The 18,007-nt window shown below is 40.6% G+C and overlaps 1 protein-coding gene across 8 annotated transcripts in view; it reads right to left on the bottom strand.

Annotated features, from left to right (window-relative positions):
- KCNT2 (potassium sodium-activated channel subfamily T member 2) overlaps positions 1-18,007 on the bottom strand; it is a 197,967-nt gene that overhangs the window by 55,697 nt on the left and 124,263 nt on the right. For all 8 annotated transcript variants that reach the window (XM_053667314.1, XM_053667318.1, XM_053667319.1 and 5 more), the window contains one exon: positions 16,428-16,536. In XM_053667314.1, the coding sequence (XP_053523289.1) occupies positions 16,428-16,536 (109 nt within the window). The remainder of the gene's footprint in view (positions 1-16,427; positions 16,537-18,007) is intronic.

Here is an 18,007-nt window from a genome sequence, read left to right as displayed (position 1 = left end):
GAGCCAAAAGGCAGCATGGACTCACATCACTGTCTCACGAGGGTACAAAAGCCATTTGGGAGAATCATAGATCTAACTCCAGGAACTGGCTTGGGAACACAGAGGGGTAACTTGGAAGAAAACGCCACTGTCACTGCAAAGCTTTCGGACTGTGCTATGCCGGTCTGTCAAATGTCATCGGGTCCTTCTCCCTTCCATCTCTTCTGGGCGGCAGCCAGGGGCAGTGTGTAATTCCACCGAATGAGAAACTTGAACACCAAGGCCTTTCCCCAACACGGTTCCTTCTGTCTTCTAGGCCTGATCTATTCTTCGACCCATGGTTTACTCACGACTTCCCCAGCTTTGCGACGTTAGACTTCATTCCATAACACTGTAACACCGAATGGTACTAATTAATCCTTCTCGGGGAATGCGCTCTGTGAGGGACAGAGTCGCGTCTCATTGACTGCCATCCCTGAGTCCCGACATTTTTTTCTGACACCAGCGAGAGCTTAATAAATGCTTTGTTTAATGAACACAGAACAACCCAACAATGTTCTTCATGCTCAATTACTACATGTTCCGCTCTTCTAATTATATAATATCTTTTTCCTTCACCAGAATCATTTTTTTAGGCTCGGTCAATTACTTTCACTAGGATGAATTTGCCATTAGAATTAGAGGGGAAAACATGACTGAGTTTCATAAGCATGAATGAATGTGAAAGGAATTTAACCTCAGCAGCCATAAAAACACAAAAGATATCAGGAACAAAAAGCACAGGATGGAGACCTTAGTAAAAGGTATGAAAAGCCACTCAATGAAATTTGAAGATTTGTTTGCACCAGTGAAACAAACATGTAGGGGAAATAATCAGCTCATGGACTTCCTTCCTGTTGACTCAAAGCACAAGCCAACCCAGAACGAAGTCTGGTCCGCCCCCCGTGTCACGCCCTCGTGACGTGCTCTGCTGGCCCGGATGATGATGGGATGGCAGTGAATCGTCCCTGGGTGGGTTCCCGTCCCCCTTTATTTTCAAAGCAATCGCCAGCCCCATCTGTTTGTGAAGATATTAGTAGGAAATGAAACAAAATAAAAACAGGACTATGGAAATAAAATATTCCATGGGGAAATAAAGGAAGTGCAGAATAACACCATATACTTGATACGTGGAAAAATCTCATTGAAATTTGTATTTTCCCCTGAATGGAGGGTCACGCCCTGGAATTCATGGGCCCGATTCCTTAGTCACGAGAGCCTTGGAGAGACTTTGACAGGCAGTCTCCAGGGAAAGGAAGCTTATGCCCACTGTTCTCTGTGTTTTAAACCCTCAACAAATGTCTTAGTGAGGACAACATTTGAAATAAGAAAAGAGAAAGTGCAAGAAAAAGTGAGAATTTGTTTAGGAGAAAGGAAGAACACTATCTACTAAAGGAAAAAAAAAAATCACACACTCCACTGTCTCTCTCCCCATGACCTTGTCGCTGTTTGCCACGCTCTGCCAAATCTCCCGCCTAACCGGCGTCCTGGGCAGATCGCATTTCTTTTGAACCACGTTCAGCCATCTGGTCTGAAACTCCCCTCTTCCCAGCCCAGCCTTACACTCCCCTGTTCTCTGAAATAATTCTACCTGGTCCTGCACGTCCTCCAGGGAGCTACCTGGTAGAAACATGGGAAAAAACTCCTTGTGGGGAGAGAGGGACGGCTCTCTCTGTATTGTACCACAAAACCTCTTTCACCCTCCCTGCCTTGTTTCCGGAGAAGCCTCTGGCTTCTTGGGTTTCCTTTCTTGGGGTTCCAAAAAAATAGCGCGAATTTCTTCCTGCCCCAGCTGTGGGGCAGGAAATCCGTGCGTGGGGGTGAAGACTACTCTCTGGTGCTGCCGCCTCTCCCTGATTCTTCCTTCCTCGTGTTTGTGAAGTCACTGAAAACTAGGACACAAGCCGATGTCCACCAGGGACATGGGCTGCCCCGTCCCACGTCCCGCAGACGTGAGAGTCTGGGGCAGACTCTCCATGGGGCTCCCTCAGCCCCATCTTCTCTTCCTATAGAAAGGAGGGGAGAGCAGGAAAAGGGGGCGCACAGCTCTTCTTTCTCCTCAGTTTGGCTTCAAGTCATTCATCCTGGGGCAACATGAAAAGTCCCTCCTCAATATACGTAAGTATTGGATGACATAAAAACAAAAGTATGTTTGTTCTACTCTGTTTATGGTTCCCCAGTCAGAAATATCGTTTGTTCTCATCAGATTTTGAATGGGGCATAAGTCAGTTTTGAAAACCACATTTCCTTTTTCTTTCCAAGGGAAGTTGCACATGTCTCATGAATCCATTACTACCCCTTCCAGGCAAATGAGTGTTTATGGCCAGAGAGCAAATTAACTCACATACCAGTTTCCTGTTCCTCAGAGTCAGCCAAGTGGGACGGGACCTTTCACCAATGGCTATGTTCTTGGGTCTGCTCTTTGCAGAAACACACTTTAATACAGGCCCCTGAATGCAGTAAAAGAATCCATGTGGGTTTGCTTCTCTCCCAGAGGAAGGAAAAGAAGATTTAACTGGAATTTTCTGTCGCAGATGCAACAAGTTGAAGTCTTATAACATTACACACTCTTTCCTGTGTCAGGGGTGTGTCCAGTGTGTGGTTGGCATTTTTAAAAAAGCATAAAACCATGGCATTCGGAAGTACCATGGTCAAGGCCATGAAAGCAATGGTTAGGAGAAGCCCGTCTGTCTTATAACACATTCTAGTTGTCGATTTAAACACCTCTGCATGTTAATGATCAGATGTAGCTGGGCTAGTCCTTTCTGTTCTCTTTGGTCCCGAATAATGTAGTCAAGCAGACAGTAGACAATCATTTCAGATGAACCAAAATTGACACAGACTGTCAAATAAGTTGGCTTTACACACCTCTTGTTATCATCAAACTAAATCATTTCCACATCAGTGGGACTAAAGAGAACCCGTGACAAGAACCTTCGATGGAAAATCCATCCCTCTCTATGCAATAAAAGACTCCACAGGTAACTAGATAGAAATATTTGCCTCAGAAAAAGGATGTCATTCAGATTCGTACTTGAAGAGTTAGATTAAATTTCCTTACCGATACCCCATTTTCAAGGAAATTTAAAAACATATTGATTATCTAATTTTACTAGTTAAAAGCAGAGTTAAGAAGGCTAAAAGAAGTGGCCCTTCAGGGCTAGATGCAATGAAAATGGACTTGAGTTATTTCATTTCTTGCTCTAACAGACACCAGTCGAATGTCGGCTTGGTTCCAGGAACCTGAGAGTACCCTGCTCTCTCAGGGTACTTCTCTGTGAACAGGCATGAGCTGCCTTAGCTCCCAATGGTCTCAAACTTTTACTCTATTTAAAAAGTAAAATATGCCCTGGCTGGTGTAGCTCAGTGGAATGAGTGTGGGCTGTGAACCCAAGGGTTGCCAGTTTGATTCCCAGTGAGGACACCTGCCTAGGTTGTGGGCCAGTTCCCCAGTGGGGGACACACAAGAGGCAACAACACATTGATGTTTCTCTCCCTCTCTTTCTACCTCCCTTCCCTTCTCTGTAAAAATGAATAAATAAAATCTTTAAAAAGTAAAAGTATACTAGTTCACTGCTGATGCAATCTTGCCTTTACTCTCAACGTCAGGAAGTTACAGTTCCCACTGGTCAAAGAAAGGATTTTGCAAATGGCAGCCTGTGTCCTTGAAAACAGAGTTGAAATTTAAGGGGTGGAGAAAGCATATGAATGTTACTGAAGCTTCTAAAACAAGTAAAACTGCAAAGCAAATAGCTAATCCACATTTTTGGAGGAGCATGTATTCTTGTCCATCTGCAGACAGAATTGACACACATGCATAATCATCTAGAAAGAACAGCATTCATGAACTCTAGAAGTAATAAAACACCAGACAGCATGGCTCAGGCACATATATACTGCTACTCTTCCAGAGCAGGGACTCCCCAACTTTTTTTTGTCTGAGGACAGCAAACTAGAAACCTGAGTCCTAAGATTAAAATATAAAGGATGAGGATCAATTTTCTACCGCTAGATGGAGCCAGAAAGCTGTTCGCCATCCTCAGGATAAGCAAAATGCGGTGGAAGTGAAAATAGACAATTCCCTAGGTTTCAAGCATTGTTAGTAGTGAACACAAACAAGGATCACACTTTTGAAAGGGACACACGCTCAGCAAGAACTGGAATGGAGCTCAAGAGGTAACCCGGAGAGGCCGTGTGTACGTGAAAGAGGCCCCTACTCACTACCCTGAAAGTCCGTTTGTCCTTCGGAAATGCCAGTGAGGCTTTCTGAAGGGCTCACTTAGTTGAAGAGGCTGCCTACTTTTTACACGTAAAAAAAACAATAACACATAAAATTCTAGACAGATCTTTTCATCTATTTTTTTGAACGGTCGGGTGAAAAAGTAAATTCATTGGTCATAGTGAAACTGCCTTCTCTACTCTTGAACGTTATCGTTAAACAAGTCACATTCCAGTGCTTTCCAGTATTCTGCTTTCAGCATTAGTAAAAAGTTTAAAGGTAAAGTACCCTGTCCCCTCACTCTCTGAACGACAGGCACTTAGCGTCTTTCTGCTCAACGGCGTTGTGCTGTCTTTACTTTCAAACATCGTAGTGAAGTCTCTGGGAAAGTCACATCTCGAAAAGCTTAGCAGTTAGAAATACAGAAGTTTCCAAAGCTCTTCTCACTGTTATTTGCATTTTATTAGTTGAAGATTTTTTTTTTTTTTGCCCTTTGGAAATTATGTGTGACTAGTCAGTCTCGTTCCTGTCCCTTCATTTTTTCCTTCGATTGATTATCATGACCAGCAAACTGGTCTGACCATCACTGAATGATGCTTTCCTAATACATTGAATGTAGGGCGGCAAATTCCCAATATGTTCCAAGTGCACATGAGCCGTGTTTACCTTGTGTCCATGATCTTTTGAGATCATGTGTTCACATTGCACCTCCTACACTATCGGCACAGTGTCCCCCCTGGTGTGAATACATGAGATCCTTACTTAGGAAATGAAGGAACGATTGAATAGTCAAATTTCAACAATATTTGCATCCCACTTACTGCTGTTTCTAGCACGTTACTTCCTTCATCGCTTAAATTTTGACACCTGCCCAAATGCTTCCAAATCCTGAGCTGAATTCAAAGAGTTCTGAGGCATTAATAATATGTTATCTAGCTTTATTACTCTATTATTGTAGGCATTATCTGTTAACCGCCTTCTCTGAGTTATGAGAGATTCCTGACACAGAGCTGTGCATACAATCATATTGCTGTTATAAATGTTTCTTTGGAATTCCTCGTTGGAAGCCCAACTCCAGGGTCCCCAGGGCAGGTTTGGCAAAGTCAGTAGGTCAGAGCCAGGCCAGATAAGACAGGGACGTGTGCGGGCTGGTGGGGAGTTCACTGGAAGGCAGATTCAAAGAAAACACTTCAAAAGAAGGAAGCACGCCAACTCCAGGCTGGTGGCCAAATAAAACCTATCTGCTAACAGCACTCCTGGGTTGCAAGTTCTTATCTGCTGACTGGCTGGTTACTCTTTAACTCCAAATATCACTTAACACTCTGTTCCACTCACTACAGACATAAAAGCCTGATTTTTCCTGTGTAAGACGAGGAGATTGGCTGCGCTCCTCCTTCCCACCGCTTCTCCCTGCTTTTACTCCAAAGTGCTGTTGGCTGTAAGGTTATTTTTACATTGTCGAAACGGTAAATATTTGTATTTTGTTCACTGGCTATAAGGAAGTCCGTGACTTCAGATTAAAAGTAGAGGACAGGTTTACACATGAAAGTCACATCACATCTCGGGAAAGCCGAGAAAAAAGTAGAAAACCCGGGCGTGATGATCATGTTACTATGATTACTGCAACACAGCTGACTTAAGAGTTATGTGGGGTACTAGAACCATATAACCTTCCTGTAGGTTCCTGAGCACTGAACAAATTGTAGAGAAAATTTTAAAGTTTGCTCTTTACTGCCTGACAGACTTAGCTCAATATTATGTCATGCTTTCATTTGCTGCATTAGAGTTTCTTTTTTATTTTCTTAAAGTTTACAATTGCCTTTTTTTTCCCCTAGTTGGAACAGAAAACAGATACCTCCTTTGCCACACCTCACTGCCTATGTTGCTTCTAATCTAGTCCAGTCTCTTTTGAGACCCAGCAAGTCTGGGCTTTTCATATCTTTACCACAACTTGTAGGGGTCTTTGCTTTCAGCTTTGGTGCAGGCATGAGACCTGGGTCCCATCAACCACAGAAATGCAGTTGGTTTTAGAAGCGCACTAGAGGAGAAACAGGCAGGCAAAGGATAATCATTTTTGTTGCAGTGGCTGGCTGAGGAGATACGGTGGTTCTCCGGTATTTAGAGGTCAAGGTCCATGATAAGGTTAGTTGGGTGGTATGGTGGTGGAAATGTCCATGGGACATTAACCTAGACAGAGGAGGCTCTCTTAATCTGTGAGTTATCCATATGCCTTGGTGAACCTCTTTACAATTAAGCTAGTTAAATGAATCCTTTTCTCAGAAGTTAATGCTAAGATTCTCCTCCCTTTCTGCAAGTTTTAAGATTTTCTGGAGTTGGCATTCCAGTTTGGTCCAGGGAGGAGGTTAGTGTAGCTTCCGCCTACTCTGCAGCCATCTTGGTGGAGGGGTCATGCTACCTAATACCACCTCACACCTGTCAGAAAGGCTGTCATCAATAAATCAACAAATAAGTGCTGGCAAGGATGTGAAGCAAGGGGAACCCTCGTGTTGGTGGGAATGCAGGTTAGTGCACCCACTGTGGAAAGCAGTATAGAGATACCTCGAAAAATTCCATATTGAACTACCTTATGACCCAGAGATTCTACTTCATCTAAGCATATCCGGGGGCTGGGGCTTCATCAGAAAACATTCCTTTATCCACTTTCCATCTTCCAAATTGCTTATAACCTCTCACCCCTCCCACTTCTTTTTCATTGTTGGAAGCATATGAAGTTTTATTTCTTCAGTTATCATTTCGGGAGACTCTGAGGAGGGAGAGCAGATGAGGGCCTGTCAATCACAAACTGCTTTGAACCAGGAGCCCCAAAGAATCACTTCACGCATCTTTTATGTCCTTTCCCTACGCCATGTTTAGTGAGCATCCAGGCTGTGAAAAACATCCTAGAAGGTGTGAGAATGATTAAGATGTGTTCTCTACCTTGAATGTAATTACAGCCGACGAGGTTGAATAAAATAAATACATAAAAGAACAGGCTCTGGCAACGTAAAGCAAAATTCTATGTGAATTCATAGAAAGGAAAACTCACATTAAACTGGAGAGCTTAAAATATTCATGAGGGGACCACAGTGAATATTTTACTAAATATCTGATTTAGGAAAATCCTCTGAGAAGGCAGAAGAAATGAATTCAAGGCAGAGAGAACAACATTAAAATAAGATGTAGGAGGCGGAAACCACAAAGTATATTTAGGATCTTGTTATTTGAAGAACATGTTATATATACACAAGAGCATCATGGGCGATAAGGACATAAAAGTAAATTAAGACTAAAGCAGGGAAGCCCTTAAATAAAACAGTCCTATTTGAATTTAATTTGATAAGGAATGATGAGCTATTAGAAGCGTCCCAAGCAGAGAGTGCCCAGATCTGCAAAATATGAGAGAATCCTGTTCAGGTTGCTCAACACACAAAGGGGACTCAAGAAGGTGGGCTCACAGAGGGAAGACCGTGGGAGAATCCTGGAATAGAAAAGGTCACTTAAGGGGAAAATTCCTAAAAGTCTAATATGGCCAATCACTGAATCAACAGAGATTCCTAATTCTGATAACCATACTGTGATTATGTAAGATGTGACTGTCTAGGGGCATTTACATGGGAAGGGTGTGTGCAGATGAGCTCCTGGGACTATTTTCTACTTCTGTGACTTCCTCTAAGTGTGGAAGTAGTTCAACTAAAGAAGAAAAATAAAAGGCCATTAAAAACGTAATGTTTCACTAGTGTTCCCCAATCTTCCTTGAGTATGCAATTTGTATTTTTCAGAAAAATGTATCACTATCCATCCAAAAGTACCATGAATCCAGCCTGGGAACACAAATTGGACAACTGTATGAAATACCAGAACCACTATTTACATGCCACTCACACAAATAATGACATTGTCTTTTGGTTTAATATGTTCCTACTGTGGTTGTAGATTTTACAAAAATGTTAGGTAATCTCTGGAGAAAGAGATATTTGAGAAAGCCCAAATGTCACTTAAGTTTAAATCTACACAAGTTCCACATTCATGATGGATAGTTAGGACAATACCATCTCTCTGTAATTTTATAAACACCTGCCATTTAATGAAAGGATGATAAATTTTGCCAGCTAAGGAAACACCAAGAATGAAGATATTCTTGTATTTTTAAAGACACCAATCACTTTGACAATAATGGATGAAACTTCCTGTACTCTACCATGTACAATGCGCACCCATGTTTTTGGCCCAAATTTTCAGGAAAAAAAAATCTTTCATTTGAAATTTTTAGTTCACTTTTTAATTTGTTTGTATTTAGAATTCAGTGATCATAGTCCAGGGTATTATTTTGAATACATATATCATTATTGCCTTCTAGATTTACACTTTCATGCATAAGGATAAATAAAAGAATTAAAGCATTTCTGTAGATACAGAATTAGCACTATGCATGTATAGTTCTCATCCTTATTCTTCCCTCAAAGAGTTGAGCAAAAAAGTACACATTATACATGGCAAAAGACAATAATATGAGTGTTGATAAGTTAATTTTCATTTTACAAAGAATATTACCGCAATACCCAGATCTACAGTTTCCAGATCCCATTGATGAAAATAACATGTTTGTCCAGTAAGTTAATAAAGGAATTCTTATGAAATAACCATCCCCAAGGTACACATTTGCAAAATTGCACCCCTTAAAAAGTGATTATACTAAAATATAAAAGCAACTTAGCTTTCCCCTGACTTCTAACATGTTCTCATGGAATGGGGCATTGGGATTCTTTATCTTTTCAACCATTCTAAATAACTAATATAGATATTTATATCATTTGCCAACTGATTTCTATCTGAAGCTTCCCCTTTTTTGGTAAAGTTATTTCAACATATTGTAATAAGGTGCTATCATTACCTGAATCTTCTAGAAACTGTTATTTGCTTACATTTATATAACTTAAGCATTATTTCCTTTGGTACCCACTTTCTGTATGTTCATCTTCTGCTACATTTTACAATAATTGTTATTAACTTTAATCATTTTCTCTTACTTAATTCTTTTTATAATGCAATTCTTCCATACAAGTTTTTGAATGGTCTCTAAAAACTTGTATCTTTCAAGGGGACTGACTTTTATACTTCCTATAACTCTATTTGACTTCCTTCTATAAAAAATCTTCTATGGTGGAATAACAGGATACATTGCCTGGAGTAAAATGCCTGATATTGTACATACTTCAGTCATATTTTTGAGATATATTTAACACTAATTTGTGTAACACTTAAGACAGTGATTCTAAAGATTGCCTCTGGTGAAGGCATATGCCTTCACTCTTTACTGCCTTGAAAGCATTCTGATATGTATCTGTTCATCCATATCATTGTTCTAGAAAATATCCAAATAAAGTGACAAACATTTATTCCCTTCTAGTCATGAGAGTCGCCATATTTTGGCCTGACCTCTGAACTGTTCCGATTCAGATGGAAAATACCCATGGGCAGGGCTGAGTCTCTTCTACTTCATCACAAATACAACATGTGGTTCTCCTTGTCCTCTTCTGTCTTTGAAGCATCTCTCCTGCCACCTCAAACTGTCTGACACCAAATTAAGAAACAATTAAGGTGTACACAGAGCCTGACCCCCTGAATACCAGTTAATAGCCTATGGCAAACTAAGACTACCTGCTGTGGTCCAGTATGGTGTACATAGTCCTCAAAACGATCCTGCAAAGTGTCTTTATCCAGTTCCATGTCTTCAAATATGTCACACGCTGTCAACACCAAGTGTACACCTTCACTGGAGAATTCTCCCTCACCTCCGGACCCCATTCTGGACAAAACTGGGCTAGTCCCAATAAGCATCTTAAGCATACGGTGTCCCAAATAAAAACCCTGTGGCCTTTTCATTGTGGTGAGTAACAAGTATATTCTTCTGATTGCTCTATCCAAAAATCCGCCATAGACTCCTCTCTTTCTGTTCTTTCCTCTCCCATCAGTCAACAGGCCTTGACACCAATACCTCCAAGTGGATTTAGAATCTGAGCACCTCTCATTTCTTCCACGCTGGACTCTTGTCCAAGCCAAGATTTAAGTGCCGTGGTTGAGATTATGCACATAATCTTTGAATCGCTTTTGCCCACCATGAAGCCAATATGTTTCTTTCTCTCACTCATATCGTAGCCCTCCACCATGCAGAATCTCCCAAAGATGTCCCATCTTCGAGGGACAGCCGGCAACCTTCTAATTACCTAAAGGACCTACACGATCCGACCCCAGGCTGCCTCTCAGAATTGAGAATTTTTCTTCCCTGTTCCCCTGCTCTGGCTACCCTGACCTGCCTCTCATGCTACCAGGTGTGGGTGCATCTGAGCGTCTGTTTTCCTTCCACCCAGAAAACTCACATCTCAGGTATCTGTGTAGCTCCCACCTTAACTTGACCAAGTCACTGGTGACACACTAACTCCTTGATGCCAACTTTAAGTGGGACTCAGTATTTCATCTTGAACTTCCTACTGTCTTCTCCAGCTTACATTTTCTCTGTTGAATGATAGCCTCAGAGATGGTACATACCTTACATATTTTTTATGTGTTTATTATCTGTCTCCCCAGTTCTGTTTTTTTTCCTGTGGATTTCCTTGTGGAAACCACAACACTGAAAGTGGTTTTCTCACATAGTCAGTGCTCAGTGAATAATTGGTAAGTAAACCAATAAAGAAATGGGTGAGAAGATGACTATTGCAGATTTTCCATACGAAATGATGGAGAATTAAATGGAGTATGCAATTGGCTCACTGGTGGATGACTCTCCTAGTTAGGGAATCAAGCATTTCTTTTCTTTTTTAATTTAAAGACTTTTTATTGTGTTTTTCCCATTACCATTTATCTCCCTTATATCCTCTTCCACCTCCACTGCGGTGACTTTTCTCTGCCCCATTTCCTCCCCAAACTTATGAGTTCCCTCTGCAGCGTGAATGCTACCGAACAGAGAATTTTAGTTGTGAGTAGGCTGGGCAGTTCCCAAAGGGTCTAGTTTTAGTTGCTTCTTTGATGAGAGAAGCTTCTAAATCACATATTTTATAATAATATGTTCAGTTGGGTTCTCTGACAGACATCATATAAAGGATTATCCAAAAATGATAACTAACAATCATACTACTGGTACTTAGTAATACTTGGTTATTTTAATCCTGTCAAGTTCGCACACCACTGGATTTCAGCTCTCTCTTTAACAAATAACAATGACCTTCATGGTTTTTCACACATAAAACTTCAGCAATCGCAGTTATTTGCATGACTCGGTATACCCCCACATAAGATCCTTTCATTTGCCTTTTCTTACCTATGCTATACAACCTGATTATTTATAAAGAATAAACCTATCATTTTAAGTAATCATGTGCATATATGCGTATGCACATAAGTGTGCATGTGTTTTCATATATTTTTTAATTTAAATTGATTTCCATTGCTAACAGACAGAACTAGAATCAAGCCCATATTCTCTCATTTGGGAAGTCTTCAGTACTCTCAGTTCACCCCTTTCTGTTTCTGCTCCTTCCTACCTCGTAAGAGAATAGCCTGGAGTGAAGGACACATGTGATTTCAAAGAGAATCTTAAGGATTGTTGTCTCCAGGCTAAAGATGCTGGAAGGAAAAAATGGAAAGAACCAAGTGTTCTGATAACATTGTGGAATCAGACAACCTGTTCTGAATATTGATCCCCAGTCTTTGATCTGTCCAATAAATACCACCCCTCCCTTTAATCATACAATTGAAACAGGGTGCAGCCCAGAGAAGGGCCCCAGATAGGGATTTGGAATGGGGTCCAGAGGCCCTGTTCTGTAACACTATATTATGGGAGGCAGAACACGTTTTTTTAATTAGTGTGATATTACTCATTATGACCGAACGACATTGCTGTTAATGACCCTTTAGTTACCCCTTCCTGCCTATAGAACACACCAGGTGGTGACGATCAGTCCCCAATCTCATCCCCTGCTGTCTCACTGTACTCTTCTTTCCTCTGCTCACTGCTGCTTGCCCACAAATCAAACTTTAAAAGCAAACAAAAAAAAAATAGAGAAATACATACAGGCTCCCATGAAAAAAGTCACAGGAAAAGCTTGTCTCAACTTTTCTGTGCAATAGAGCATTCACTGTGTTTCTTATCTTCGTGGAAAGAACTGAGGACACATTCTTGACATTTCTTCTTTCCTGAATCCTTTCTCACAATGAGGACGTCTCCATTGTCTGAAGCTGTCTTCTCAGAACTGCCTGGGAACCAGTGACCTACTTGGGTTGCATGCATCTCCAACTCTCTGCCTTGTTAACTACCCAGGTCTTCTTCCACACCCTCACTCCTTTATAATCCACAGTGCTACACCGCACTTGTTTTTCTTTTCTTCCACCCTTTCCTGAAAGTAATGATTTCCAGAGGAAAGTGTTAAATTGTCCTTCTTCCCAAACCCTCAGTATTTCTACCTGAATGCCCTCCTTTGTTCCCAGAAGCTGAGGATACCAGCAATCCCAGCCACTTACGCCTTCATTAGAAGCAAACATTTCCTCCTTCAGAGTCCCCTTTCTGCCAAACTGCAAGCTTTATCGTTCCCCAGCGTCCACACTAGTGTCTGAGAACATTTGTTTCTTTTTTCTCTTGCCTGCATCCAGATCTTATCTGTGGCCAAGTTCTAACTTGTAAATTCTAACTTTGTGGTATTTTTCTCCTCGGTTCTCTCTTTCTTTCCTATCCATGACCACTGGGACCAAAAATACTGCATTTTCAGACTATAAGATGCACTTTCCCCCTGAAATTTGAAAGGAAAAGGGGTGTATGTCTTATCGTCTGAATGTAGCTTACCTGGCTCTCTGTGGGGCAGGGGGGGCTGTGGTGGAATGGGGTCACAGGAGGGCAGGAGCAGGGTCACCGCTGCATTTTCCTCCCAAATTTTGGGGGGAGGGAGTGTGTGTTATAGTCCGAAAAATATGGCATTACTTTTTGGATGGACTAATGAAAAAATATTCTTATGAAAGTAAATTGAAAGGAAAATAAAAAGAAACTAAAATTTGCTAAGGATGAAATGTCATCCAGCTGAATCACTGTGTCTATTAATTAACTAGACTGATAATTAGGCATTTCTTTGCCCAAATTATCCTGGTCCATGGTTACTGTCCTGCAGCAATGATCATCCAAGCAGTAAATTTACGTTCGTCTTTCTAGCAAGATTGTCCAATAAATCAAAATGCTGCTTTAATTAGCAATCAGAAATACCATGGCCAGAGCGCTGAACCCGCAACGCGTAATAAAGCCAATGAAGGGAAAAGCTGGGAAGTGCTCAAGGGCAGGATAAACTCAGTGAATCGAAGGAGCACAGTTACTTGAACCTATCTCGAAGTTAACTTTATGACTTACAGACCAACTACAACTAGGACCGAAATATTAATAAACAATAGGACAGGAACTGTAAGATCCTAAGAGTGTTAACCAACCTGGGGAGCTGTATTGACTGTATCAGTAGGGACTCAGAAATTGTATTTCTTTTTAAAAAAACATCAATATTCCTCTGACATAAAAATCCAAAGATAAGCCATTCATCATTAACTTGTGGTGCCCCTCTGTGTCCCCACTTCCACTCGAGGAAGGGAACTCAGGAAGGGTGGACAGTGGCTGAGTGGGCTGGTGCAACACTGGCTCTGAATTAGGAACTCCGTCATCACTGTGGTCAGAAGTACAGCTGTCACCAAGAGGGCTGACCTTTGGCCTCCATTTCTCGATTGCTTTGTCTCTCTCCTTTGTCTCAACTAGATTGTTCTCTTATTACTAAATCAATATATTTGAGCCTTCTAACACCAGCTGAGGTTCAAGGACGAAATTTCAAGCATATTTTCTCAATAAGTGAATCTTGACTCTATCTTCAACTAAAGCATTAATATGGGAAATGATATGTTACTTTAGCCAAATGATATTCTTAATAAATACACTAAACATATTAAATTAAGTGCTTTTCTGTTGGGTTGATGATATTCAAGTGATGACATATATTTGATATGGTACTTACATCTAAAATATGTAAAAACTCTGACACTCAATAATCAAAGACAAATGACCTGATTTAAAAATGGGCAAATGATCTGCACAGGCTTTTCTGCAAAGAAGATACTTAAATCGCCACGAAACACATGAAGAGATGCATCGAGTCATTAGCTGTCAGTGCAATGCAAACCAATACCACAGGCAGACACCACTTTTCATTCATTCGATGGTGATGTCAAAAAGCTGGACAATAACAAGCGCTACTGAGGATATGAAGAAATTGGAACCTTAACCCATTGCTGGTCAGGACACGTGACGTCACAGTCTCTTTGGGAAAAATTATGACAGTTCCTAAAAAAAAGACTAAACCGTGTTACTGCGTGTCCCAGCCATCCCACCCCTAATTTGTACCCAAAAGAAATGCAAGCACATGTCCACATAAAAGTCATCACACGCCTGCCAAGTGTCGACAGCAGCCTTACTCACAATCCTGGCAACAACCCAGGTACCCACCACCTGACAAATAGAAAAATAAAATGCCATATAATCACATAATGGAATATTCTTTAGTCATAAAAAGAAACAAAGGGCCCATGCATATTACCAAATGGACACGCCTCGGAAACAGTACACCAAGTGAAAGAAACAGATCAACACCCCCCACGCACATCCCATGATCCCATTTATATGCAATAGGCAATGCCCCAAATAGGAAAAATCTACAGAGACAGAGGAAACTAGTGGTTTCCTGGGCTTAACAGAGTTAGGGGAAAGGTAGAGATGCCCCAAAGCAGAGTGTTTCAAGTGAGACAGCGGTGATGGCTACACAGTTCTAGGGCTATACTAAAAAAAAAAAAAAAACATTGAATTTTACACTTCATATGGGCGAATTGTAGAATATGTGAGTTACATCTCATTGAAGCAGCTATAAAGAAAGTTATTCTAGGGTTATCGCACTTCTGTGACACTTAGTTGTGAAATGATTTATCTTGGAGGTCATACAACTCTGTGACACAGATGCCATGTGATGAGCTCCATGAATGTTCGATTAATGGTGTCAAAACAGTTTTCAGTTTTTTATTTAACTTATTTGCCATCTGCGCACTTTCTTCAATGAAAAACAGTTTCATTCATGAACCTATTCTGTTCTTTCCATCAGCAGGTGAGAAGAGCTTCTAAATGTACAGAATAGAAATATTTGTATTCTAAGCTTTAATAAACTTGCCTCTGGGAAACTCTTACTATCTCAATAGAGCAGAGACATAATCCGAGGGAAGAGTAAAATTTGCTTCAAAATACCATAAGGCATTTACTCATTTTCAATTACCCATTGATTCCATCTAGTATTAAGTCCCAAGAAAGAATTTTCCTTTTCCTTGATATATTCATCTTGGCACATCACTTAAATAGCTATCAATTAACTTAAATAATCAGAACCACAAAACCACAGTGAAGTTTACTTAGAAAATCAACTTTTTGTCTCTGATACAATAAAAAATAGGAAATGGTAGGAAATGCAGTGTCTCCATAAGTCGGAGGGGAGAGCGCACACCCTTATTCCATGTTCCTTGGTGTTTCATGAAACTGCACCCAAGTCAATGAGAACGATGTGTTTTGATGATGGAACCTTTCTCCGTCTCCCTTGAAATGCATAAAGAAGTGATTTCTTCATACTACATTATTAGCTAATCATATCTCTGGTTTTGTTATCATTCTGTAAGAATTGAATTTTTTTTAATTTTGAGGTCAGTTGTGTATAGAAAGCTTTAAGACAGGAAGACCGAACATTTGTCTCAGGAGTAGAAAAACTTAGCTCTAAGGTCTTACGCTGGTGACTGTCTTCATCCTGTTCTTGAACGTTTCGTTTGCTACGTGCCCATCTCAAACTGAGAAACGAAGCCCTAACCCCAGGCCTAACAAGTGATGTAGACATTAGCATTCGGGATGGAATGGGTGATCTCAAGATCAGTTAGAAGAGAGAGCAAATCCCTCTAACAGGTCTGTATTTGTCTGTCTGTCTGTCTATCTCTGCAACAGACAAAGATAACACACAAATACCAGCATAGGTACATGTCTAGCTATATACCTTGACTTGCTATATTTCTAAATCACATAATGCTACTTGTCTTTATAATATATATATATAATTTAAAATGCATTATCTTAAAGAAAAGATATACTTACTGCCCTCTAGAGGTGTGAACCAGTAGTGTGATAAGTGTAGATGTTGCTGGGCATATACAGTTTAAAGCTAACATGGCGTATTTAAACTCTTCTTCACAAACCACATGATCTGTTTGAAATAAAATAGGTAAATTAGAATAATTTACCTTGGGATGGGAATATTTTAAAATAATATGAAAAATAAAACGACAAATTAAATTACGATCATCGCAACATAAACACACTTACTTTAAAGATCTTGTTTTACATGTATAATTTTTCCCCCAAGCAAACTGTTTCTTAAGAGAGGCCACTACAGCACAGGCCATACACTCAGTAAAACTGTACGAACTCCGTAAGGTGCCAGGTGGATGCTGGAAATACTAGAAAACCACTCCATAAAGTATTTGATTGGGTGACCATGATGCTGTACACCTCAAACTAATACAAAATAATATTGAATGTAAACTGTAATTTTAAAATAAAAATTTAAAAAAGAGAGTAGTACACTATGAGTTAGTAACGGACAGAGAAAGGGGCATCTAACTCCAGTTCTGCCTTTAACAAAATTGGCGGGCTTTGCCAAAGGGTTTCATTTCCTGATGCCTCACCTGCATGCAGGAGGGGGTGGGATGCAGGTGGGTTTGAGGGTTAGTCTGGACAATAAATCAGCTCTAAGAAATGAGTGTACAACAGGAACCCCAAGATGGCAGAGGAGGGAGTGGCAGCCACACTCCTCCCAGGACCAAACTGGAATACAACTAAACTAAAGAAAACTCGTCCTGCATAACCAACCAAGCGCTCCCTGGAGAGAAGCCTTATAACCGAGGGCTTGTGGAAGAAACCACTTCACCAGAAATTAGTGTGCATTTTTTATGAAATAAAACAGAGCATTTTAAAATCCAAACTGCACCGGAAGATTTGGAAGATGTGATTACCATATCCGCATTACCACATGTAACTATGAACTTTCCCTTAGTGGAATGTACAAACCATAATTCCCCTTGTCAGAGACCACGGGAAACCGTGCTTGTGTGACAGTTTAAAAATATCCCATCTGATCTACCTTAAGGTTACAAAGAGCAGCCAGGGGGTCCATATTGAAATTCAATGATAAAGAAACCATAAGAAACTATGTCACCTGGGAGGGGGAGGCCACAGGAGAGGGAGGTGATGTCGCTCAGCCCGAGTATACACCCCTTCCCTGGGATGACTGTGTGTGATGTGTTGGGGGAGGGAGGGTTGTGTTACAGGAGTCACTTTATCGAACACTGTAGTCATCAGGAAAAACTGGAAGACAGGAGACTGGGGAAATTTAGGTGACCATTCTTATTTTTGCATATGCCTTTTTCTTCTACAGTAAAAGCCTGTAGTTAGGTACTAGGCCATGAAGTGAGGCACGCACTCCTGGAGTTTTACACAGAAATACAAAGTGTGTTTCACACTGTTTAGTAAATACTGAATTATCCGAGAACACAATACTGTTCAGCACTATGAGTCATTAATACAAATTTAGGATGTTTAAATTACTAACGTTACCACTGACAGTAAGCATCTCTCTTTTCACTGTGTCTCCTTGGGTATTCATACCTGAGCATTTA

The sequence above is a fragment of the Artibeus jamaicensis genome, unplaced genomic scaffold (genome assembly GCF_021234435.1).
Source record: "Artibeus jamaicensis isolate MK-2021 breed Jamaican fruit bat unplaced genomic scaffold, CSHL_Jam_final contig_467, whole genome shotgun sequence".
NCBI lineage: Eukaryota > Metazoa > Chordata > Mammalia > Chiroptera > Phyllostomidae > Artibeus > Artibeus jamaicensis.
The sequence above is the reverse complement of the archived record's forward strand: the minus strand, read 5'-3'. Positions and strand labels throughout refer to the sequence as shown.